Raw genomic sequence first — 27,416 nt, 5'->3', positions numbered from 1 at the left:
CAAACGATGACCGAGAGTGGCTTGGCGGTAGAAGGGAAGTGGGGCCTTGAGATGTAAAGTCCGCCTACTTCCACAATTTGATCGATCGATGGAAAAAGCTGTCTTTGTTCGGTGAAGATGAAGTTGACCAGGGCTCGGCGGCATCGGAGGGCGAGGTCCCGAAGCAGTGTTGGCGTCCTCCAGATGCTATGGGGGAGTCGGATAACTGGACTGTGCCTCAGCAGGACTACCGGCACCTCGTAGACAGATGGAAACGACAGGAGGACCGATGAAAGAGACTTGAAACAAGAGGTCGGTGAACTAGTACGGTGTTCAGTTCAGTTCAGTGAGTAAAACTGAAAACTTTTTCTCCCTCTCTCACATTCTAATCTCATTTGCGATATTTATAAGTGCTTTAGAAACATCTCCACCAGTAACACGGATAGAAACTCAGTTAAAATCTTGGTAGTATAATTTATTGTTTCGATAGAATGGTGGAGGTATTTTACAACGCGTTTAAAATTTTTCTTAGACTCTTAGTTGCTTCTTTCAAGGAAGCAACCCTTGGTGCTCACATAGATAAATTGATTATGTAAGAGTCTATGGAAACTGAAGCCCGCGGTTCACTGCGTCGTAACACGTAAACGATGGTGCATATAAGTTGTGTCGAAAACCGGAGTGTAGTACAAGGCAGTGTAGTATAGCAGAAAAAAAAACGAAAGTCTAGTTTAGAAAAAAAATGGTGTTAAAAGAGAGATTAGATATTACACAAAGAGTCGAGTTGAGGTGTTAGATTGGTTATTTGTCTTAGTAGAGAGACGGTAAAAAAACACTTTGTTATTAGCATTATTCGGGAGAATATTAGACTAGAAGGGAAGACTGTAGAATTGGTGATTCTACTGTAGTACATGCTATAGTAACCTGAGCGTAGGAATGGTAATTCATGATGAAAATAGTTGAAAATTGCAAAATTTGATTTAAACGTAAACCGACTGTATGACCTTGTAGCAATGAAATTCAGTGCTAGATAAGCTTAGTTTGAGAGCAAACAATCGTAATCGGACTTTGCACCTTGAATTTGACCTCTAGGGCGAAGAATTGGAAAAGCGTACAAAATCTGGAAACCCCCCCGGATTGGGAACCACTGGTCCGATCCTTATGAAAATTGGTGGGTGACTAATAGAGACGATTTTAGGCGGGCATGCAAAGTTCCAGACCCCTGGGGGGCGAGTGATAATGATTTCCGAAAATGCAATTAGCACCTTTTGTAAACCCGTAAATAATGGTCAGAATGACTTCATATTGCAATATGTTGTAGCCCTAGGCGAGGGAAGTTCACCACCGGGATTTTGAACGCATCCGGTTATTACTTCCGGTTTTACGCCCTATGTAAACAAAACCCACTTTTTGTTATTTCTCGACCCCTGATAATGCTAGGAGGCTGAAACTTGGGGGGATGGTAAGTTGGGAGAAGACCTATAATGTATTAATGTTTGGACCCAATCCGGCGGCTACGTCGGAAGCTATTAGCACTTGAAAAATGAATTAGGCTAATAACACCTGATAGCGATAATTGACTTGTGATTTTACTGCACCAATGTGAAGGGGGGGGGGGGGGGGCCAACCCATTAGGGGGACCCCCAGTGACCCAATCCTCTCCGGAACTTCCTATGGGGTGAAAATGGCAATTTTAGGGAGAAGTGTTAATTGACTCGAATTTTTCGAAAATATGGGAAGGGATGGTCCGATATGAATGAAACTTAGTGGGAATGATCTCCCATCGAAAATAAGACGTTTGGACGCGTTTGACCTCATTTGACCTCGGATGACCTCTAAGAGGTCATTTGGCATTTTTGACCCCCGGAACCCCCTGAAAAAAGATAAGTTAGCATTGTAAGGACCCGTAAGGGGTACCTACCCACCTGGGGAGGTAAGGGGAGGCCCCTAAATCGAGAATTTTTAGTTTTGACCTTTGTAGGCGAGCGAAAGTGATTTTCTGTAATTAGCAAACATTGGGGTCAGCTTTACCCACTCTACTTGGACTTTCGATAAGAACGACAAACAAGTAAAAATACAGCCCTGGACAAAAATTGGGAACATCTATGGGGGGAAATGGGAATTTCGGGATGAAGATTTTATGAACAGCCCTAGCATATTAAATGAATTCTTGGGGTGTTTTTTCGGATCAAAACGGACACGGGGAAGGGAATTACCCAGCCCTTGGACTTAGGGGAAGAAAATTAAAAATGACCAAAAATGGAAACTTTTCAAGTATCACGGAAGTTAAATTCCCGGTTGTGTGAGAACTACCCAATTCATAGGAAAGGGAAAAAGTTAAGAAGAACTAAAATAAAATCCTGCAAGGGGTCATTTGTCAAATACGATTGGGAGCTGATTTTGTAGTGGAACCCAATGTTTGCTCAGTATGTCCTGATTAACTAAGTGCCACCCCGATATTTAATTAAAGCTGACCTAATGGTTGATTCAGCTGATAAGTCCTGAGTGGCAGCTAGTTAAATGAATGTTAGTAGGGGTAGGGAACGGTACGCCTCTGACCGAACCAAAAGTAAGTAAAGATAACGATACGCGATTAAGGTACAACCACCGAACTAAAGAGAACAGTGATAACTACTAGAGAGAGTAGTGGGTTCTCAGTTACTTAGAGAAGAGTGATAACTACGATTGAGAGTAGTTGGTTCTCGGTCAGAGTTAGAGAACAAGATTGAGACTTATAGAATTCAGACGGGTCCTGAGAGTGACTCGTGGAAATTTTAAAGTGAGTTCTCGACGCGAGATTTTTAGTGAAGCTTTGTGAAGCAAGTTGAAGAGTTGTTTAGAATTGTTTGTAAAGTGAACTGCAAGAGGCAGTTATCTGGAACTTATCGCAGATAAAATTCATTGATACTTAATAAATTGTATTCAGGCCCCTTAGCGGCCCTTATACTCAGCAATTTATACATATTTATTTCTGAATTCAATTACTATCCAGTTTCTTGCGATTCTTTCCGAGGAAGAGAACAGTCGAGAGCAATTGAGTAAAGGGGACGCAACCCAGTGTAGTACATTATCGACCACCAAATTCAACCTTTCAACCGAAGGGATTGTCGCCAAATACCGGATCATAGCTCACCCCTTTGCTGGTTCTAGTATTAAGGGAAGGGACTTAGCGGACAATATAGAAGGGATATATTGGGTCTAAACAGTCAAAATTCTCCAAGACGACAAAGTCATAGAAAATCATCATTGAAAATCCGATCTTGGGCTTAAACCTGTGCAATGAATGAATAAATTGGTACATAAAAATCAGATTGTGAGCTCAAAAATATGCAATAAAATTATTAAAAAACTATCAATGTAAATCAGTTATTGGGCAAAAACCAATGTATTAAATAGAGAAAAAGTTCGCTAAAAATCAACGTTTGACCTCAAAATTATGCAACGAAAATCTGGAAAATCATCATTGTATATCAGATTTTGTGCATTAACATATGTAACAAATCAAGAAAATTGTCAAAATAAACCAGATTTTGAGCTCAAAAATATGCAATGAAATCATAAAATCATCATTGTAAATCAGGTTTTGAAACCGGCTGCTCCATAGAATGAAGAACACTCAAAATTATTCGGTCTTAGCCTTGCAACGTACAACAATCATAGTTCCTTCACTAGAAGAGGCTGCGGGTGAATCGTACACATTTGGGCTGGTAGTGCATCTCATTATTTTGCTAGGCGGCTTGGATTTCACGTCGTTGCGGTGAAAAAGTCCGCGCTTTTGAACTTGAGGCAACCTCTCTAAATCACCCAGAGGCAAATCCTCCATATCTGTTTGCAGTTTCTGCTTCACGCAAAATCGAATGAATAATTTCATTCAGGGCTTGTTGCTCATACTACGAAAAACAACGCCAAAAAAGAAATACAAGCTAAAATATTTTATTTGACAGTTAATTAGATACTGTTTGAACATACCATCTGGGGCTCATCACTATGTGAATCTACGCTGATGACATTTGGCTGCATAAGAGTTGTCATTGCAGGCGAACTGCATTGAGGGGGGATTAATGGAAACACTTTTCGCATTACATGGAGGATATTTGATGCCCGGTTCTTCATTTTGTTGATGATCATGGCAAGCAATCGACAGATCTAACAAACAGCGGTGGATATAGTCTTTTGCGCCAATTGTCTCCACTTTAGCCTGATAATACTGCTGGCCTTGTTTGACAGTCAGCAGCGTTCCATCCTTAAAAGGACCAATTAAAAGCAAAAACCAACAAAAATGCAAAACCTTGAAACGTTCAACTAACAACAATTTCCGGATGTTGATCCAGCGATATCAAAATTTGATCTGAAAAAATTTGCATCGTCCCAGGTCTTCTGTCCTCGTAAAAGAACAGCAAGACCCATTTCGTTTGCAGAGCTTTTTTAATATTTTCATGGAACAAGGCAATTTCTTGCTGGCTCCGAGGGTCTCGCAACTCTCGGCCTGATCGCGTTTGACACGTTCTAAATTAAATCAAACTGCAAACTTCAAACTCAATGTAACCAGCGTGATACGCATCACGACTTAAAAAGTTTAATTTTTACGACGTAGACTAAAATGTGTCTTCCAAAATTCGAGAGATTTAATATAAGCTGTGAAAAATCAATCAAAGACGCGTTATCTCGGAAACCAAAAACAATTGGTCAATAAAACTTGGAATCCAGATTTTTAACCAAGAGTGTACCCTGACAGCACGCTTATAGGATTGAGAATTTGGCAAGTTTTTTAAACAAATTATTTTGTAAACAATTGAAAACAACTTAAAAAACACAAAATCTCTGGAAGGGTTAATTACCAACCCCAAATTCTACCCCGAATAAGAACCCGGACACTAAGTGACTCGAAAAGTTTCAGTGAAAAAAACTTGGAAACAGAAAGTAAACAGAATATGCCAGTGTGAGATGTATCATAGGCCTTTAACTATAGGTAATTGATAAAATAACTTAAAGCGATGAGAGATGGTTACGTTTTGTTTGCTTTTGCTTCCATTCAACTAGTGATTTCAGATCTGTTCATTTTTCCAGGTAAACCGAAATACACGAGCTGAATGAACCATTTTTTCTTTCAACAACTTGATTTAATTTCTCACTTTCCTGAACTAATGCTCACAATTAGAGTTAATGCTCACAAATGTTACGCCAAGACCACTCTTGCTAGTTGTTAATTAGTCTGGTCAAAACTTCTGGTACCATATTAAAAAACCTTGCTAGTTTGATTTCAAAATGAGCCGGCCTGAAATGCATTACGGGCCTTTACCTATCGCTAAGTTTTAACCAAATTCCACATGAATTTACATTTTTTTTGATATTGCTATCATTGAACGAAGGATGTCAGATCTGCCCATTTCTTTTTGCAAAAAAACAGAATAACACACACATGTGAAACAAATGAAATATGCCCATAACCTGGTACTAACTCTCCGCTAGTTGTTCTAGTGCTCACAATTGAAACGATCTGTTAAGCTCCAACATCTTACTAATTGAATTATATATTGATCAAAAAGCCTCGTATCTCGATGCATTAACCTTGCTGATTTTACATCAAAGTAGGCCAGCGTGAATTGCATCACGGGTCTGTGCCTGTCGCTAAGTGGTTACGTAAATCAACACACTAAGTGGTGAATTTATAAGTTTTTAAGCATTAGATATATCTTTCCTAACTTTTTCAGCTGAACAGAAAAACACGTCTTTTCATATTTTTTGTGTGAACTAACTGGTTCTGCTTTTAGTTCTTTGCACAACTGACCACAATATAAAAAGATTTTTTATGCTTAGACAACGCATACTATTTAGCGTTAACACTGATCAACAAATCTCGCATACCATTGCATATATAACTCAAAGTGTGCCAGCGTGATATCTATCACGGGCTGAAGTGAAGGCAAAACATGACGCCGATCAAAGTCTTTCAACTCGCAAGCATATAATACTTTTAGGGAATCGTTACATCTTTTTTTTTCAATAGGATAGTCTTTCACCTTTGTTTAGTAGCTTGTTTGGAGATGATGATTGCAGTCCTTCAGTTTTATTCTTTTCAACTCCGTTAAATCATTGTTTTGAAAAGTGACGCAGAATAAAACTGAAAAAAGATTGAAAACTGAAACAAATTATTTAAAAATTAATAATTATAAGTTAGTTAATATTGTATAAGTTAGTTTCATCTATTTTACTAACTTGCTTCAATCATCCAAAAGGCTATAATTTATTATCTTTTGGATAATTGAAGCAATTCAGCTACAGAGATAAACATTAGGCGAAAAAATGTAGAGACAAGCATATATTTAAAACTACCAACTCAAAGTTGATGAACATCTGTGAACATATCAGCTTTTACTCCAATAATCCTGTTTTTATTCGAAAAATATACGATAAAAAAAATAAATTAAGTCTTGAACTTGCGATTGAAGAGTATGTGAAGGCACATGGAAACAACATGGACAAGTTCGTGTGAGGTCTTCCACGAAGCTGGCATGTGTCAGCGGCCGATATATTGAATTTGCCAGAATATGAAAGATGACTACGATTTTTTAAAAGTTCTAGCTATGTTTTGGACCACACTGACATGTGTCAGCCGCCTAACTTTCAAGAACTCAATTCTCCTTATCCAAAACGTCTCTTGACGACTGAAACGACAGATGATTGTTTGCTTCTGTTTGTGATTCTGCTTTCTTCCTGTCTTTTGTCAATTGAGGGTCCAGCTTATTGAAGCTGATTTTCGCTTCAGCATACGCTCCCAATTGATTGTTTTTGTAGTTCATTTTAACAGCCCCTTAAACGAAGCTTCACTAGGAATAATCGTCTTAAAACTTTTTTGCTCAGCCCATCCAAAAAAATCTAATCCACGGAGAAAGAAAATCAAATATGTCTGCAAAAGTCTAAATGATCACTAACTCTCCCAGACTAGCTTCCTTTCATTGTCGAAAGGAGGACGGCAATGTTCGCCTCTGTTTTTTCTTTGCGGAGAAATCATGTGTCCAATAATCTCATCTTCCGACCACAATAATGATCCTACTTTTCGGCCATATTTGCCAACCGTCAATTGACTAATTGATAGAAGGCTCACATCCTTCCACATGACAGAATCTCCCTCTTCTTCAACTGCGACCGGTTTAATGGCGTGAAGCTCGAGGTTTTTAGCCTAAAAGAAACACTTAGTTTTGAGCCGAGTTTCAGGAATAACTTTTCCGACAAAAACTAAGTTTAAGTTAAATCCCTTCTATGAATCAAATTTAATCATTTAATCATCAGATTTCATGGACTTATCAATCGTCAAAGTCTCATGCACGTGCCTTTTGAAAATCGCTCCGGTGACATTTTCGAATTCTATGATCGACTTGTTAGTGTTTTCGACCATTCCTGTTAACCCAGTTAGGGTCTCATTGGTACTGTCAGCCACACTAGCAAGTTTTTCTACTACATTGTTTTGCTTATCAGGCTAGATGGTTTGTTTTTCCACCATGCTCATCATGAAAACCATGAATTGACGATCCTGAAAAAACCCTGTGTTTAACCGGCTGCTCCATAGAATGAAGAACTCTCAAAATTATTCGGTCTTAGCCTTGCAACTTACAGCAATCATAGTTCCTTCACTAGAAGAGGCTGCGGGTGAATCGTACACATTGGGTGTGGTAGTGCATCTCATTATTTTGCTAGGCGGCGTGGATTTCACGTCGTTGCGGTGAAAAAGTCCGCGCTTTTGAACTTGAGGCAACCTCTCTAAATTACCCAGAGGCAAATCCTCCATATCTGTTTGCTATTTCTGCTTCACGTACAATTGAATGAATAATTTCATTCAGGGCTTGTTGCTCATACTACGAAAAACAACACCAAAAAAGAAATACAAGCTAAAATATTTTATTTGACAGTTAATTAGATACTGTTTGAACATACCATCTGGGGCTCATCACTATGTGAATCTACGCTGATGACATTTGGCTGCATAAGAGTTGTCATTGCAGGCGAACTGCATTGAGTGGGGGGATTAGTGGAAACACTTTTCGCATTACATGGAGGATATTTGATGCCCAGTTCTTCATTTTGTTGATGATCATGGCAAGCACTCGACAGATCTAACAAACAGCGGTGGATATAGTCTTTTGCGCCAATTGCGCCTCCACTTTAGCCTGATAATACTGCTGGCCTTGTTTGACAGTCAGTACTGTTCCATCCTTAAAAGGACCAATTAAAAGCAGAAACCAACAAAAATGCAAAACCTTGAAACGTTCAACTAACAACAATTTTCATAGAACAAGGCAATTTTTTGCTGGCTGCGAGAGTCTCGCACCTCTCGGCCTGATCGCGTTTGAGACATTCTAAATTAAATCAAACTGCAAACTTCAAATTCAATGTAACCAGCGTGATACGCATCACGACTTAAAAAGTTTAATTTTTACGACGTAGACTAAAATGTGTCTTCCAAAATTCGAGAGATTTACTATAAGCTGTGAAAAATCAATCAAAGACGCGTTATCTCGGAAACCAAAAACAATTGGTCAATAAAACTTGGAATCCAGTTTTTTAACCAAGAGTGTACCCTGACAGCACGCTTATAGGATTGAGAATTTGGCAAGTTTTTTAAACACATTTTTTTGAAAACAATAGAAAATAACCTAAAAAACAAAATGTCTTGAGGGGTAGATTACCAACCCTAAATTCTACCCTGAATAAAAGCCGGACACTCAGAGATTCGAAAAGTTTCAGTGAAAAAAACATGGGAACAAAAGTAAACAGAATATGCCAGCGTGAAATGTATCATAGGCCTTTAACTATAGGTAATTGTTAATATAACTTTAAGCGATGAGAGATGGGTTACGTTTTCTTTGCTTTTGCTTCCATTCAACTAGTGATGTCGGATCTGTTCATTTTTCCATGCAAACTCAAAAACACGAGCTAAGCCATTTTTTCTTTCAACAACTTGATGTAATTTCTCACTTCCCTGAACTAATGCTCACAATTAGATTTCTATGTTACGCCAAGACCACTCTTGCTAGTTATTATATAGACTGGTCAAAAATTCTGGTACCATGTTCAGAAACCTTGCTAGTTTAAACTCGAATTGAGCCGACGTGAAATGCATCAAGGGCTTTTTTCTATTGCTAAGTTTTAACTGAATTCCACTTGAATTAACTTATTTTTTTTTGATATTGCTACCATTGAACGAAGGATGTCAGATCTGTCATTTTTTTTTGCAAAAAAATAGAATAACCTACATACGCAAAACAATTAAAAGATGCCCATAACCTGGTGCTAACTCTCCGCTATTTGTTCTAGTGCTCACAATTGAAACAATCTGTTACGCTCCAACATCTTGCTGGTTGAATTATACATTAATCAAAATGTCTCGTATCTCAATTCATTAACTTTGCTGATTTTATATCTCAGTAAGCCAGCGTGAAATGCATCACGGGCTTCACCCATCGTTAAGTTTTTTTATTCAACGCAAAGTTTTTTCAGTTTTTAGATATTGCTACCATTGAACGATGGATGTCAGAACTGTCCAATTTCTTGCAGCAAAATAGAATAACACACATAAGCCGAACAAAAATAAGATGCCCATAACCTGATGCTAATTCTCCGCTATTTCAACTAGTGCTCACAGTTAACAAAATCTGTTAGGCTCCGACATCTTGCTTGTTAACTTATACAGTAAGAAAGTATCGTATCTCGATGCATTAACCTTGATTTTATATCACAGTAGGCCAGCGTGAATTGCATGGCCAGCGGGGAACTATAACTGTCGCTACGTGGTTACGTAATTCAACACACTGAGTGCTTTATTTACATATTTTTAAGCATTAGATACCGCCGAAACAGAAAAACACGTCATTTCAAATTTTTTGTGTGAATAACTGGTTCTGCTTTTAGTTCTTTGCACAACTGACCACAATATAAAAAGATTTATTATGCTTAGACAACGCATGCTATTTAGCGTTAACACTGATCAGCAAATCTCGCATACCATTGCATAATTAAGTCAAATTAAGCCAGCGTGATATCTATCACGGGCTGAAATGAAGACAAAACACGACGTCGATCGAAGTCTTTCAACTCGCAAGCATATATTACTTTTAGGGAATCATTACATCTTTTTTTTTCAATAGGAAAGTCTTTCACATTTGATTAGAAGCTTGTTCGAAGATGATGACTGCAGTCCTTCAATTTTATTCTTTCCAACTCCGTTAAATCAATATTTTGAAAAGTGACGCAGAATAAAACTAAAAAAAGATTAAAAACTGAAACAAATTATTAAAAACATTAATAATTATAAGTTTGTTAATATCGTATAAGTTAGTTTTATTTATTTTACTAATTTGCTTCGATCATCCAAAAGGCTATAATTTATAAGCTTTTGGATAATTGAAGTAATTCAGCTACAGAGATAAACATTAGGCGAAAAACTGGCAGGGGAAAAGAAAACGTACTAAGAAAAGTATAACATCGTTGTGTCATCACCCGGCTCTTTTTCCTCGTCCCCCCGATGCCTATTGATAAGGCCTATTGACATGCCCTATTGACATGCCTATTGATTAGGCCATGACAAACATATTTGGTCTTCTTAAACAACCTTGTAAAACCCTAATTACACCATAAAATTGCCCCCGATAAAACGTTGCATCATATGCGATAAAACTTTAACTTCACAAAACTTTTTCCGGATCTTTTATTTTGGCCGAATCGAACAATAAGCCGAATCTTTTATTTTGGTTTTTCGGCTTATTTAAAAGTCTGCATCAAATTGTGAATGAATTATTTCGACCTGGCATTGGAATTAATTTGGCTAATTCTAGCAAATCAACCTCAATTAAGCTTAACATTTCAATTCAAGGATTTAAAAGGTTATTTAACACCTTTGTTTAGTTATTATTACTTTTATTTGGTCAAATCAAGTGTTTGATGCAAACAATAAATGAAATTAGTTGAAGTTTTTGTTATTTTTGCATCAAATATTCCTTACTCAAAACAAAATACAGCAAAACAGATGAAAAACAAGTCTACAAGACTATGAGGTCCTTTCTCGCACACTCAAAAAAATGTAAAGGTAAATTGAACCTAAATGAGTTAAGGTAAAAAAAATTTAAGTAAAAATTTACCCTAACATTACCTTAACTTTACCTTAAAAAATTATAGCTTATTTGGTGGCTTAAAAGCTGAAAATAGATTAAATTACAGCATAAAAACTTGGTTTTACCCGAGTAACGTTAGCTTTTTTATTTTAAGAATTGATGGGGGGCATGGGGGACGGTTGATTTTGTTTTACAAGCATTTTAGTCAATTTTGGCATATGTAACGACGCGTTACAAAACTTTTCATTTTTTTTCTGCCTTTCGAAAATTTGAAGAAAAAAAAGTGAAAAAAATCGATTTAAATCGATTTAAAATCAATTTCGATCGATTTCATTTTAGGTCAGATTTAAGATCCATTCAAACGGATTTAAAATCGATTGGAATCGATTTTTTTAGCGTTGAAAATAAATCGATTTATAATCGATCCAAATAGATCTGGTTTTTTTGATCAACTTACTTTTTTACAACTTAAATCGATTTGAATCTAATCTGCATTTTTTTCATACTAAAATTGATCGAAATCCATTTTTGTCAGTGCGGGTTATCATTTACTCGAGTTCTAACCTTTAATAATTTTGTAATTTTTCTGATGTTAGTTTTAGTCTTGTTGTTTGGAATATAAAATCTTTTAACCCGTTATTTAAGGCCTATCATAGTCTTCTATTTTTGCTAGCAATTACAGTTCTGATTTTGAACTAATGAGTAAATATTTACGAAGGCTAGCAGGGAAAATCCCCATGTTCCTGACACACACACACAACCTATACTGAAGTCTAGTCATTACTCATTTAATAAAGGTTATCTTTGTAAATTTTCAAGGTAAAACATTTCTAACCTGAAATAGATTTTCTATAGAAAGTTTTGTTGGTATCTGATGTTTGTTAAGTTGTCCAAACAGAAAATTTTCAATTTGAGAGGAATTATCGAAATAACGATAAATGTTAAGAACTTTAGGAAGGTGACAAAACTCGAGAACAATATTGCACCGTTTAAGACATTATTTTTGTGGTGCATAGACTCATCGACCTAAGACAGCTCAGCCAAATTGAAATAGCTTCTACAGAGATTTTAAAAAAGTCTTTTTAAAATCTAAGTTGAGCAAACGTGTTTTTATTTCAATTAATTAGTTTAAAGCTATGCTTTGACATTTCAGCTCTCCGCAAGAATCGAATGATGATAGTTTTTGTTGAACGAATCCGTTGAGCTGGTGATTAAAAAGGCGATTGGCAATCGATAATAGAATCATCTGTTTCAGACAAAATGGATTTCTATTTGAAAACAGACGCAGGATTACAAGACAAGATGCTTTTGATGTGAAACATGCGAATCTTTTTAAACTTGAAAGTCCGTGTTACAAGAACAGTTTTACTCCATTCTCAAAGAGAACAGAGTAAGTCTGCTCTGGCATTTGCGTAATTTTTTACTAACTGTAAAACTGGCCATGAAAAGCATTAAATTGATGTTTTTTTAAAACTATATATTGATAAGTATTGAAAAATATAGATCGGATTTTCAAAATATAAATAGGTCTATGTAAAACATTTTCTTTAATTTTTCAGAGACTCTAATTTAAGCAATGCTCAATTTTTTTTAATTTTGGGGTTTGTTAATGGCTGACGTTTTAGAAATATTCCCGCAACTAATACGTTTGTGCAGCACAACACGTACAACATTCCCTCCCGCTTCCCCCAAAATGGACCTTAGCTTCGACCACTTGCCTATCAGGGGAAGTGTGAACTACCACAAGAGTCTGGAGATTGACCTGTCCAAGCAGGAGTCGAAGGAGTTCGAGGACATGTCACGTGACAGAGACACTGAGAGCGTGAAGGAGGGACTGAAAAAGTGTCTTGAAGAGTCTGAGAAGCACAGCCTACAAGGTGCCTGGTTAAAAGTCAGTTGAAAACTTTTTAAACGAGTATTAAAAAGTGACATCAGATCTGAAGATAAAATAGTTTATGCATGTCTTTCGCTCGGCCACGAAACATGGTTTTTGTCATACGACTAGCTTCGATTGTGGAATGTTTCATTTATGTTGGAGGTCATTTTGCAACATAATTTTTTGTAGTCATGCAATTGATCTGTCAGTTAAGGTCTCCTTGATTTAAACTGTTTAGATCCCAGTGGCGTTTGCATGGACATTGCAGAGTGCGGTGGATGCTGGCTTTGAGATGCACCATGCACAGAAGGAGCACGTGATGATGAGCAAGTGGCTCAACAAAGACAGAGTGGACTCCCACCCCATATACGCACACCACTTCATCGGAGTTGGTGAGTCAAGAAAGTCAAATTTAATTAGTAACGAGAATCAGATTTAGCCACTGTTGTGATAAGCTTATTAAATAGTTTCAGAGAATCGGAATGCAAGTGTCGAGCTTTGACTCTGACGTTGATCTGGAAGATACTATTGGAAACGATTGAAAGTTATGTCGGACGGATCTTCAACAGCGTAGTATTGAATGGAGAACCACTGACGAGTATTCTAATCCTTCTATCCCAGTGTCTATGAATAAACATCAATCCGGGCAATGTTGCAGCTTGCCACCCACTAGGACCACGACACCATGCCACGATAATAGTTAAATTTGTTTATCATGCAGATCGTGAAATCTTCTGGCGGCGACGCAGTTGGCTCACAGGTATGGTTAATCGTGCCAGTCAATAAGGTCTCTTAAATTTTACTCGAAAGAGACGTTACTACCGGAACAGGAGGCTAGTCAGTAACTTCAGTGGGTGAACTTGAAGACTTGGTTAGAAAAAAGTCGCCTTTAAAAATACAGCCTGCATTTGTCTTCTCTGAGCGTAGTACGCAGGAGACCCCTTTTGGAAATCCAATTATTGAATTGCAAACCCTACACGATTAAATTACATTGTGCGAAAAACGAAAGCTCAATTTATCGCCAGTCGAGGAAGTTGATCCTCATAATCAATTAACTGGAAGCAGTGCGAAATTAACGGCGCTCGATTTGTGCTCAGTTTCTTTGAAAACAGCTAAAATAACTATTTTCATTAGAATATTGGATCAATCAAACCTCACTGCGGACAATTGGATGCACTCATGCTAAGTGTTATTTTTTTGACCAAATTCTGGAGTTTAAGAGAAAAGTTTGAAGAAAAGCAATCTAGAAGACAGTATTACTGGAAAAAACATCATCGGAGAATGAAGACAAATTTACAAAATTTAAATGACAACAGCGGCAGAATCATTAAAACAACTGAAATACCAGCTTTTCAGTCATATCTCGAATCTGATATAGATATCGCGAAAAAGTTGAATTTTTTTCACAATTGTTTGAAAAACGTTAACCATAGGTTTTCGCAATGTTGCCGGACCAAATATTGAGAACTTTACTACATCTCATTAAAATAATAAATCTCAATAAAACAAATTCTACAGAAGTGTTGAATATAATTAACAGTTTGGATAATAAATATTCGGTAGATAACGTCAACATAAGTAAGTTAATTGTTAAGACTTCAACAATTATTGCCCCGTATCTGGGTTTCATCATCAACCTTTCTTTTTTCAAGGACGTCTTTTCGAAAAAAAAAATTTGTAAAGCGAAAGTCTCTTCTCTTCATAAAGAGGATTCAAAAGCATATGAAATGAATATTTGACCTATATCATTTATAGTTTGGAATGAAATATATTAACAAACAATGAACAACGCTTGTGTTCCTATATTAAAAAATTCTCGCTTTTTCACTCAAAAAAATATCGCTTCCACAATTAACACAGTGCAATTGATGCTTTGGCAGAGCCAACGGAACGATTAAGATTAACATCATCATCTGATGAAAGTTACAGCTTCTTCTTGGATTTAAAGGAATCTTTCGTTACTATCGACCAGGATATTTTGATAAAGAAGTTCAAGAAGTATGGGTTTCACATTAATTACTTGAATTGGTTGAAAAACTTACCTTGGTAACCGCCTACGGCGGGTAGAATTTAATGGAATTAGTGCTGATTGGAAGGAAATTGCCAGTGGTGTTCCACAAAGGTCAATCGTTGGACCGTTATGTCGATATTCTTTTGTCATGCAGCTCGGCAGAGGTACTCCTCTTTGCTGATGAAATAATCTTAACAACCATAGGTTGTACACTCGAAAATTTAAAATCAGATCTAGAAAATTTTGATAATTGGTCATTAGCGAACAAATTAGTTCAAATGAACGTTAAATCCAGTGCTGGCTATCGTAATTTTGAATTAAACTACTATAATATAAGTGTTGAATCTGTATGCAAGTATTTGGGTTTTTGTTGATTTTAATGTTTCTTCTGGCATTCACTTAAATTTTGCAAAAACGAGACTTAAAAAACAATGTGGTTTTGTATCGACACTGTTCTCAGGCGCCAACTATTTGACTACTACTGCAGCAATGTTGTTCTTTTTTATAAAGTATGGTTTTCTAACTTATGGATTCAGCAGTTACACTCCATTAAACTCATGTTTTGTTTTTAAAAAGACAGTTAACTAAATAGCACTCTCCAAATACGAAAAAAAAACGTGCGCAAAAAACGTGAAGATTTTCTAGTTTCGAAAAGGGAATTTAATTTTTAGATTTACAGCGGAATAAAAAATTTACCTATTGATCCGGAATTCTCAAGTTGAGTTTATGTTATCAAAACAGCGCCAATCATGAATTGTTCTAGAAGTCCAAAGAGCTTAAAGGTAATCTATTTTTTTTCGTTGAAATTCGAAAGTTGAAGTTTTTTCAACAAGATATTGTTTTTTTTTTCTGTTTACTTGCGTTCGTTACTCTTTCCAACTATTAATTGGCTATTTTTTGAATTTTGCATTCTATGAAAAATACTGGCACCTTAAAAATTAACTGCGCTTTGGTTAAAACCCTACTGCTATTCTGACAGGTCGCTCGAGCTTCCATTTTACATTTCGAATTTCTGCTATCTTTGTGCTATCTTTTCCGTAACTATAGCGTTATGAGGTAGGCACTTTCCAAAGTGTTGAATAGTTTTTATCGTATTTCATCTTGCATTATATTCATAACAAATTTCTAACAGGTATCTTCAGCTATATCTGTTTCTTTAGCCTTTATGAAATATTAAATTATGAACCAGATATGAGTTCCAAGTTCTTTCTGGCGCACTGTGCACTCGCCTTAGCTGTAAATCGACCAGAGTAGCGAAAAAGTGTTTTACCGATTATTAAACGAATTGTTTGAAATATCTTACTGGACTCCTATCATAACTGGAAAATCTTGATATTATGACTGGAAGACCTGTGAGAATTGTCAAACAGAGATAAATGAATTCTGTAGCAGCTGAGTCCCTAATGCATACGACAAAATACTACAAGGATAACTGCTTGCTGCAAGTAGCTTATAAGGTTCCGATCATATTCTTAAAGCTTGCGTCTAGCAAGCGATATTATATTGGAATGTAGACTTGTTTTTTTCGGGTTAACTAGTTTAACAAAATAATTTGTTGAATCACAGCTGACATGCTCAATTTCTTGAAAATTCAAATTTAATTACTGGGTGAGTATTAGTTACTGCAGGGTAGTTTGAGGGAGGACTTGAAACTTTTTGAAGTTTTTCACCAAATCGGTTTTTTTACGGCTCAATTGGCCTTGTTTCCGCTGCGTAAATTTTGTTCAGTTGCTAATTTGAATATCAATTGTTTTGCTTGGCTTGTTTGCCTGGAATTCCTGTTTGATAAAGACAGGTGTTATGAAAGTGTGTGGTATTGGGTTTTTAATGCTATTTTTTTGAGAATTTAATCACTTTTACAAAAAGTTCATTTTTTTTTCTGAAAACCCTTCTACAAATTTTCTGAAAACCCTTCTACCAAGAAAAATGGCTTTCCATATAAAGACCGCCTACAGTTTTGTGTGCCTGCATGCTCCCCTGATGTCTTTTTGCTTTACTCTTTTGTCTACAGCCTTCATAAAAGTCTGTGCTGGGAATTTCTCCATAAGTGGCTACGCGTAAAATGTTGGGCCTCGGAATTGTCAATTTGTTGATCTTTTAACCGTTATTTGAATCGTTGTTTAGCTTTTATTGAAAGCTAACCTCCCAAACCTGAAATTGTGGGTTCAATGGAAATAAAGGGTAGTGAGAAACTCCCCTATATGAGCGCCCACTCACAATTTTTTAAACGAAAAGTTATCGTCCTCGGAAAAGTCAATTTGAGCGTTGTTTTTCTAAATATAATAAATTTCACCAAAAAATAGTTTCTCATATATTAGATTTTGCATTCAATCCAAAGAACGGGTTGTGGGAAGCTCCTTTGCATACTCGGCTACGCTCAAATTTGTTGACACAAAAAATTATGGCCCTCAGAAAAGTCAAATTTTTTGACCGTGATTTGAAACTTTTTGACATGTTTCGAGAAATACCCTACCAAAACTGGGTCTGGATTCAATCGAAAATAAAAGTTGGGCGATTTTCTTCTGCATACGCGGCTACGCTCAATTTTTTTTTGAAAAAGCCATGATTCTCGGATGTCATTTTTCTGATTTGATGACCGTTTTTTTTGGACTTTTCTTGATAACTATCCTGCCAAATCTGATATCATAGGTTTATTCGACACAACAGGTTGTTAAAAGCTTAAATTAATTATTTGCTTGGTTTTTTTTTACTGTACTCGATTTGCGTCATCAGAGGGTGATAACTCATTTAAATTACAATTGCTATAAGCAAGGGTATTGAAATCGGGTGCCAGACTTTTTTCCCGTAATTCACTTTATTCGCAGGACTCATCTCCTGGAGCCTCGACTCCCTCATATGCTTCCTGTAATTTACATTCAAACTCAATCAACCATGCGGCGCATCTGGTTGACACGCCAAAGGCTTGTGGTTTGAATCCTGCAGGCGCCTTTTTAGAAACTATTTTTTGTGCTTTATTTGTGGCTAGTGTTAAGTTCCTATAAAGCGTCGGTGGCTGAGTGGTTATTTTGTGAGTTTGCTAATCTCTAGGTCGCAGTTTCGAATCTCAGACTTAGCTGAGTTTCTCTTAATTCGAGGCTTATTTCTAATTTTTCTTAGTGCAATTTATAGAGCTGCTTTTTGTCGTGGTCTCGCTAGTGCTTGCGAAGCGAAGCTTCGCCTCCGTGTCTAATTTGCTGTAAGTCCCTTGCTTGATGGTAAAACTCGGGAGTTTGATTGCTTTCGGGACTTGTCGTTTTTGCTATTTTAAAATTTTTGGCTATTTTAGGTTTTTGTACGTCAGCTTATTTTTGCCGGCTTAGTTCCCGCTGAAAGGATTTTTTCGAAAGTTTATCTTCTCCAACAGGCTTCTCTAACAGGCTTCTCTCTAGCATTCTGAAAGCTTCTTTTAAAGCTTTTAAGGGTGCAGGTAATTTTGTTTTTGAAATTTTGGGATTTTTTGCGATTTATTAATCGTTTATGACAAAAACGGTTTTTGAACGTTTTTTTTTCAGGTTTTGATTAAGAGTAATGAACCTAATGAAGACTCTTATGTAGGTCTTGCTGCTTTTTTCAGGAAAAAGTCTTAAAATATTGATGCACTTAGGTATATATGCACTTTTTGAATTCAATTGAAATTCATCTACTGAAAGTTTCGTAAATAGGATTCTCCAAATACGAATTTAGAAATGGCGCAAAAAAACTTGAACGATTTCAAGTTTTGAATAATCTGTTAATCTATTTTTCTTAATGTGGGTAAGTGTTATCAAAAAAGCGCCAATCATAAATCGTTCTAGAAATTCAAAGAGCTTCAAGGGCATCTATTTTTTTCTCTGAAATTTGAAAGTTGAGATTTTTTCAACAAAGTCAGTGTTTTTTTAAATGTGTAATTGCGTTCATTACTCTTTTCCAATCTTCGATTGGCTATGTTTTTTCGTTTCCTTGATTTTAATCGCGGTCATTCTTTTTTGTATTACAAGTGGTGCGATGCACAGCTTCGCCTCTGTATGGATGTGTTCTTCAGGGCAGGGCGCTGCAAAGAATTTTCTGCTCGACAGGCGTTAGCCTAAGTTTTTTCAGCTGAATTACCGCTAGATATATTTTTCCTAAATTCTATTGAAATGCTGGCAAGTGTGTTTCAAAATATCCCTTATTGAAAATAATTCATTTTTTGAAACACGTACAAAGGCAGTTTTGTTTAGATTTTGTTTACTTTGGTGGATTTTTTCATCCTCTTTCGTCTGCTAGATTACCATGCTGTTTGTGACGTATCGCTCTGTTTCGAATCGGTATGCATTCTGCTTAGAGACGAATAAAAAGATCTTGAATTAATTTCACCCATGCAAAAACTCGGTTTGATTATACAACTACTTGAGATAATTAATAGTCGATGAACGCAGTTCAGACTCTTATTTGTGCTGATGATTTTTTGTTCAAATTTTTTTTTTAGCGGTTTGAGTTTTGATTTCTTTTTTATTTCAGTTTATTTCCTTTGTTAACATTATCGAACAGAAAAAGTGAAAAACTTACGAAAAACGTGATCGACTTCTGGTTTTGAAAGTGGAATTTAAGTTTCAGATTTCGCAGCGGATTAAAAAAAATTACCTATTGATCCATTTTTTTTCATTTTAAAGCTTTAAGGGCATTTTTTTTAATTCGGAAGTTTTTTCCGTATATTTGCGTTCATTGATTTCTAACTTTCTGTTGAGTATGTTTTTTTTTCTCTCAACCAATTAGGCCCTTGAATATAGACACAATGTGTAGGCCCGTTTTTTTGCTAATTTCTTTTCATTTTGAATTAAAAATAAAGTCATTCAAAATTAAAAAAAAAATTTCAGATTATTTGCTAAGCTATGCTAAAATCTATTTAAGTTTGGCGTAGTTATTGGCGTTTTTAATAAAATTTAAGCCTCCAAATTATGTTCAAGAAAGTTGAAAAATAAAACACGGTTGAAGGCAATTTTCTTTCATAATTTATGAACTTCAAAAACCGGCTGATATTATTAACGGATGCCAATCCTAAGTGATTCATTGTCACGAATAACGCTTGTTATGGACTAAAATTGCCGAAATTTTTGAAAAACAACACTTTACAGATAAAAAATAGTGATTTGAGGTGCTTGCAAAGTTTAAATTTTGGCCCTAAGTCCCTTCGGCTTGAATTCCCGTCGGCTTGTCCTAGACCCCAAAAATTAAACTGCAATCGTTTACAATCTTAAGTGACACTTTAAGATTTTGAGCGAGAAAATTTGAAACTGGCGCCAAAATAATTGTTTAATTTGCAGTTGCAGACATTTTGGCGCCAAAATAGTAGTTATTTTCTTTGTTAATTAGCGTCAGTAGTTTCCCGCTCTTTAGAAAATGCGTTTAAAATATTCAGAAAATTTCCCGCCTTTTCAGACAATGTATTAACCAATCAGAATCGAGACAAGGAAGACATGAATTTCATTTCTCCCTTGTCTCGATACTGATTGTTTAATACAATGTCTGAATAAGCGGTTTTCTAAATACAGACCGCACTCCTGTACGGTGCGTACCCACGGAGCCGCATTCCCGGATAGCCGAAAAAACTAAATACCTCCGGTTTTATTTGAATTAAATCAGAAAACTGTTCACTAAATTGAGACGCATTCTGATTGGACAAAATGTGCAGCCTGTTATAGCTAACAAAATTCCGAACATTTTTAAGAGATTTGATTGGTTAATACTTTTGCTCTCATTGAATTAATTAATAGCAAAAGTCCGACTACTACAGGGATTTGACCCCTCAACAACCAAAGGGTCCCTCTTTGGTATGTTTTATGATATCCATTTTCGGCCGAGAAACCCTAAAATTTTTCAGTATATGCTAATTTTAAAGGGGAGCACGCGCTGAAAAACGGAATTTTTTGGTCAACATTTTTTCAAAAAATCCCAAAAACGGGGGGGGGGGGGCATGGTGGGGGTAAATGTGGGTAGTCAGAGGAAGTAATGGGGAAGGGAATGGGAAGGAAGAATGATCGGACTAAGTGTGTGTGGGGGGGGGGGGGATGGGTAGAGAAAGGGTACCGAAACAAAGGGTAGAGAAAGGGTAATGAAAACAATAAAAACGAGGTTTTTAAGTAAGTTTGTAGAATCTCTTTCGCCCCTATGGTACCTAGTAACGAATCTCTCCCCCCCCCTCCCCAATTAAGAAATGGGGAAGGGGGCAGAAGGGAGGTAATTGCTAAGTAGACCCAAAATTTCAGCTATCCGGGAACGAACTTATTTTTCGGCTATCCGGGAACGAATTTATTTTTCGGCTATCCGGGAACAAATTTATTTTTCGGCTATCCGGGTATTCGGCTCCGTGACACGCCACCTCCTGTACTTCGGCACTGTTGAACGCTCCCATTTTCAGCCTTTTTCGGCACTGTTGAACGCCCCCCCATATTCGTTGAATTACCCAATAAATTGCGTTCATTTTGTTTAATTTGATCGTTATTAAGTTCACTGTCTAGATCAGACCCGTCTCCTTGTCATTCTCCAGATTCATTTACGGCGACCACCAGTAAAGTGCCTCCGTTCCAACTCAATCTAAAGGTTGTTGTTCCGAGGTACAGCATGTTTCGTGCTCGATGCTTGAAAGTGAAGGAACCTTAACCAGACCAGAAAATAACCAAAAAAGTGGCATGTAATTCATAACCAGGGGCATAATAGCGGTTTTGCAATAGGCTAAACAGCTCTTGTTGGGCTCCTTTATTTTTGGCTTTTTTTCTATTACACGGCCCAAAATGTTAAGTGAGCTTCTGTTTTCATTTAAAAACCAATGAGTTTTTTTTCGCTGATAATAATTTTAACCAATCAGATTCGAGCAACATGATCAAATATACAAATAAGCAAAAACATAAGTTTTTGGCCGTATAACAGAATATACTTTTCTCATGAAGAAATGGTCTTAGTTATTCATTCAGAAGTGTGATGTGTTCAGGTGGAATCGTAGTGAATGAAAAGGATGAAGTTCTTTGTATCAGAGAGAAGTACGTGGGGGATCTGAAGCATGCCTATAGTCAGCTGTGGAAACTTCCAGGGGGTCACGTGGACCCTGGGGAGGATCTAGGCACAGCTGTGGAGAGAGAAGTGTCAGAGGAGACCAATATTAAAGCCACGTTCAAAGGTACGCCTTCGTATTATTACACAAGCACAAGTTATGTAATACGAATTGGCCATTTTTTGCAATCTAGCTTACAAAATTTTGCGCAACAGCTGTTTTCGTCAATTCCCATAGTTGGCTAATTTTTTTTTCAAAGCTTGTTTGCTCCTTTTGTTTTTTCGATATTTAAATCGGAACAATAAAGCTCCCTTTATGTCATTTTTGCTTGTATTTGCGAAGTGCAGCTTCGGCTTTGTGTATCATGAATGTCTCGCCAAATTTGAAGTTCGAAATATTATCAAAGGCCGCCGTTTGCATGAAATCAATCAAATTGCAGCGAATTTTATTGTTTTTCGAACATTGAAAAAAGAGGCGTAATGAACAATAACATTCAAAAATTTAACGAGCTTGAGTATTTTTACATTAAAACCGGTAGTTGAGCAGTTATTACAATTAATTTAACATGAATAGCTAGAAAGTAATTTCTAATGGAATCAAGTTTTTATCCCCGTTTAAGTTTCTGGCTCCCGACAGAGTAATTGTTTTCAATAAGTAAATTTTGTGAATAATGTTAGATAATGTTATTTGTCTTTTATGTATTATAGGATTATTAGCATTTCGTCATATGCACCAGTTCAGATATGGGTGTTCAGACATGTACTTTTGCTGCCTTCTCTCAGCTGAAGACACTGATAACCAAACTATCAAGATATCTGAGTACGAAGTGCACGAATGCAAATGGGTGCCAATCTCTGACTTTGAGCAACTAAATCTATCAGAGCTGAACAGATTGTTTTTCAAACAGTATCTCCAATATAGAAAAACAGGAGTGTTTATGAATTTCACTTATAATCAGAATGTCAGAAGGAAGACTACAGATATTGTGTATTATTCTGACCCCGGTGGTTCCGGATCAGCAGACCAAGACGTCGAATAATCACTCTGACTTATGTATCAGATAATCTATCTCAGATGCTAATGTTTTACTATCGTGTACCATGTTTCATATTAATATTAATCATAATAAATTGTTTTCAAATCAATTATATACACAAAATTAAGTTCATTGATTTATGATTGATATACGTTTGAGAGGGCATCCTAAAATTTCAAACGAAAGCTGCCGAGCGATGCCTCAGAAAGCAGAACAGTTTAAAGTAAATCGCAATTTTTATAATTGAAACATTAGTTCTTTTTTGTAATTTGGGAGGTTTTATCCTAAAAAGAATGACCCATGACTCGAGAAAACAACACTATAATTAGCCTAATAATCCTTGTTTAAATCCACAAAATTTGTCAGAAAAAAATCCGAACAACCCAGAATATAATTGTCAAGAAAGTTATGATGAAAATGGTCCAAACTAGCCCTTAGAGAGATTTTTGATAAAATCCGGATAGTTTTTAAAATGAAATATAATTGTTTAAGAATAGTCCCAACCCACAAACTTAAAGATTGATCAAATGTCAATGCGTTTTGCCTCGAGCTTAACTTTTGTGAACAAGTCCGACCAATAGCGAGCTTATCCAGATCTTCTTTTTTCAGAAAAGGTGTTATTGCATTTCCTATTTTATCCCCACGTAATATTTTGCTTGAAATCCACAAAACTTCTTATCGATGTAAGTTCTATATTGAATATAAATTATGTTGAATAATAGTTTTTTTTACTGAAATTTTTTCTTACGAAACATTACCCGAACTAACCTGCGACGTGTTTTTTCTAACTCATTCAGTCTTCGAGCTGTTCCATAAAGCAAAACACAGTAATAAATAATTGGTTGGACGCAACTTTTGTATGCTCTCACTAGTTGTTTCCTTGATTGGTTCAAAATTCCGGAGACACGGCTTAATTTTTTCTTGAGTATTTCTATGTGCTGAACAAAGTTCAATTTGCGATCTAAATACATTCCTTAGTATTTAAAGTTTGAATATAATCGTTTTCAATGTAGTCTCGCTCAATTTGACATTTATGTTTTTCTTTTTCTGGATTTTTTGAAATTAACCAGTTCAGTTTTATCAGAGCTAAATGATAGCTTGTTTTCAGTTAACCAGTTTTTTACGTCTTGCAGTTCAGCGTTTAGAGTGTCATTTTCCCATTTGTTCATCAGAGCTGTATCGTCCGCGAAAGAATAGTATGAAGATGGAAGCAACACGTATCAATGTTATTCATGTAAATGATAAAGATTAGGCGACCAAGGGTAGAGCCTCGGGGAACTCCAAACTCAATGTTTTCAATTTCCGAGGTAAACGGCTCTATAGATTTAAACTTTTCTTTTATTCAAATTAGGTCATTCACTCTCCTTCTAGTTCCGGAACTGTGAAGTTTTTCGAATAAGATAGAATGCTCAACTGTATCGAACGCTTTTTAGATATGTCAAATCAACATCTACATTTTTAGATCTGTTTTCCCAGCTGTTCCGAATGCTTTAAGATAGCTATATTAGTGCATCAAAACTTCCCAATTTTTGTCTGAAACCAAATTGATTTGGTGTAACGAGATTGAGTTATTCAAGATAACTAGTTATGCCATTATAGCGCAAACGCTCAAAAGTTTTACTTAGAGTGGCAAGTATTGATATGGGTCTGAAATTTCCCGGTTGTGAGAGATAACCGTTTTTGTGGATGAGCGTTATTTTAGTCAACTTGAAAACATCAGGAAAAATTGAGTGCGCTATGCAATGGTTGATGATATTTGTTAGTGCTGGTACAATAGAAATTTTTAGTTTTTTCAGAGCAAACATATTGAAATCATAAGCGTCTGCTCAAATTTTGATGGAAAACAGTTTATAATGTTTGATACTTCAGTTTCACTAGTTTTTTTCCATAAAGAAAGAAAAAAGATTTTGGATTAGAGCTAATTTCCGTCTTCCATTGAATTTTTTATTTCCATGAGACCCTACTGTTGCAAAGTAATGTTTAAACTTGTAACATACATAGTCAGAAGCCTTAAGCAAATTGAATTATTTTTGTATTTGCCAGTAATTTCCGAAACATCATTAAAGAAATGTCGGCATTCGTTTTTTGATTTGCAATTGAGTTTGTTATAATTTTCTCTCTTAACTTCGTTTATAACCTATTTCGTCTGATTTCTTTGTTTACAAAATTTATTCGTAGATTCTTGGTTTTTATGACGCAAGTAGTCACGGTCGTTTCTTTTGTTTGTTTCTTTTGTCTCAGAATTTTTCACTGGGTTCTTTGCCCAGTTTTTTTGTGGTTTTTGATTTGTCCAATCTTTTTAAAACGAACTGTGAATTTTCGCGATTCAATAACTCGAATTTATCACTAGTCGCCTTGCAATTATTGAAGTCCCAGTTTTTGCTTGATTTCTATGATTTATGTTGTAAACGAAAAAACCAGCCTCTCACATAAAAAAATAATTGCTTAAAATATTCCAAGCACTACGTGGAATTGGATTTGCTTCCACAGCATCAACTGCGGAATTAATTTCACATTTAACAGTAAAGTGATCATTTGTTGTGGTTTTCAGTTTTTTAATTGCACAGTTTTTGTTATAACTGCTGCAAAAACATCAATCACTGATGTAGAAGTGTTTTGATCCCGTGAAGCAGCAGATGATTGGACAAACTGAAGATTTAAACTACAAAACAGTTCTTGAATGATTGTCCTTCGAGAGTTAGATCTCAAGTGGTCGATATTTAAATGCCCACATAGTGTGTTCACTCATTTCAGGAACGTTAATGGCATTCAGGTGATCCTCCTGAAGTTCGGTAACTTTGTCTATATTCGGACTTGGGACAATGTATAAACAGGTTGCTAACGTATTCGACTTAATCGAGGTCGAGACTTTTGGACAATCGAAAACTTGATATCCGCTCTCACTGTTTTTGTAAGTTAGTTATGTAAATGATTTATAAATCAGAAATGTTCAAATAATTTCAATGAAATGACCAGGGCTGCTCTTTTTTTAAAACGATCAGAAACGAGTTTTTTTCCCATTTGACAAGAAATGCGTGTCACACTATTTTTGAGTACGGTTAAGTGCTTGTCTTACAATTCTATAGAGTATAAAAGAAGTTTTGTGAAAATTACGAAAGGTTTATCCATGCTATGGAATTGCATGATGAGCTTTTATCCCATAGTAAGGCGTTGAATTGTTGTGCTGACGAAAAATAAGATTGTATAAGTCTGTATTTCCGATATGAAAGCTGTATAAACTCAGGTTTCGGCAATTCAGCTCCAATGTCAGTATTTTCCCTTCAAGTTCATATGCACGCAACAACACATGTTATTGCAGCCCCGACGTTTTGCAGTTTTTCAATTTGGATTTCCAGTTTGGCTTCAAGTTCCTGTGAAGAAATTACGTTTGGCTGAGAATGAGAGGGTATAATTTTGAAAGGTCTGACTATCGCTTGTCTTTTTTTCACGTCTAGATCAAAGACATCTAGATTTTCGTCTGTTCCGAAAATAAGATAGCCGTTGTTATCGTCCGAATAATGTAAAAGCAAGTTATTCCCCCTCACTATGAAGGAAAATTCTTGCTGGGTCGCTGTACCCTTTCTTGTGTGGGGCCGATCAATAGTTGATTGCCGTCGCGCTGTTCGTGCAAGTGACTTGTAACTTGGCAGATTTACAACCGTCTCCATTGTTAAAGAACTGATGTGGGTGAACAAGTTGGCGGGAAATCTTCCTATCCCTCCAGAATTTAACTTCCGGATTTGAAAAAATAAGTTAACTCAAACCCATCATCTTTGATTTTTCCAGAGGTTGCCCAAAGGTTCAATTCCAAAGGCAAGTTAATTTTTATTACACGTGCGTGCACTGAAGTTGAAAACGAATCACTTTCAAATGAAAAAGCGATAAAAAGTACGAGTTAGGCTTGCCTTTCTGCAGAGGGAAGCAGAAAGGAACGCCTAACTTTCGTGCTTTTTATCGCTTCTTAATTTGAAATTGATTAGTGTTCAAACTCAGTGCACGCACGCGTAATGATGTATAACTTACCTTTGGGCTTGAAGGTCGTAAGCAATGCAATTTTGACTATGATTGCCATTTTTGTGTACAATTTCATGGTTGAATATAATTATGGATGTTTTACAAGGCCTCTTAATGCACCTTCAATTGGTTCTATTGTTGATGTTATTGTGTTGGTTTCTATTGCAAGTTTGTCTATCAAGGACAGGTTGCTGATTCCCGCGCTGACCAATGGTGAAATGCTGATATATTGGTTGCTCTTGGAATTCAGAAGCAAAGATGTGATTTGGAAAGGCGAAACAAGATAATGATTTCAAACTAAGGATTTTTGATTCCAATGGTTGTTAATTAACGTTATCTCAACATTAAATCATTGCAGTTTGCATATAAATTCAAAAATATTGCTAATTCTG

General features: G+C 36.2%; 2 protein-coding genes across 2 annotated transcripts in view; one reads left to right on the top strand and one right to left on the bottom strand.

Annotated features, from left to right (window-relative positions):
• The window catches only part of LOC134840576 (nuclear RNA export factor 1-like), a 175,957-nt gene that overhangs the window by 142,035 nt on the left and 6,506 nt on the right, over nucleotides 1–27,416 (bottom strand). The gene's annotated exons all lie outside the window — the stretch shown is intronic.
• LOC134840577 (uncharacterized) lies at nucleotides 12,336–23,119 on the top strand. The gene is made up of 5 exons (XM_063856488.1): nucleotides 12,336–12,471; nucleotides 12,707–12,972; nucleotides 13,196–13,349; nucleotides 21,915–22,100; nucleotides 22,682–23,119. Exons 1-5 carry the CDS (start codon nucleotides 12,402–12,404, stop codon nucleotides 23,011–23,013), a joined length of 1,008 nt encoding a protein of 335 aa, XP_063712558.1. The 5' UTR covers nucleotides 12,336–12,401; the 3' UTR covers nucleotides 23,014–23,119.

This window comes from Symsagittifera roscoffensis, chromosome 2 (assembly GCF_963678635.1).
Source record: "Symsagittifera roscoffensis chromosome 2, txSymRosc1.1, whole genome shotgun sequence".
In the NCBI taxonomy this organism is placed as follows: domain Eukaryota; kingdom Metazoa; phylum Xenacoelomorpha; order Acoela; family Convolutidae; genus Symsagittifera; species Symsagittifera roscoffensis.
This window is presented reverse-complemented; position numbering and strand designations above follow the sequence as displayed.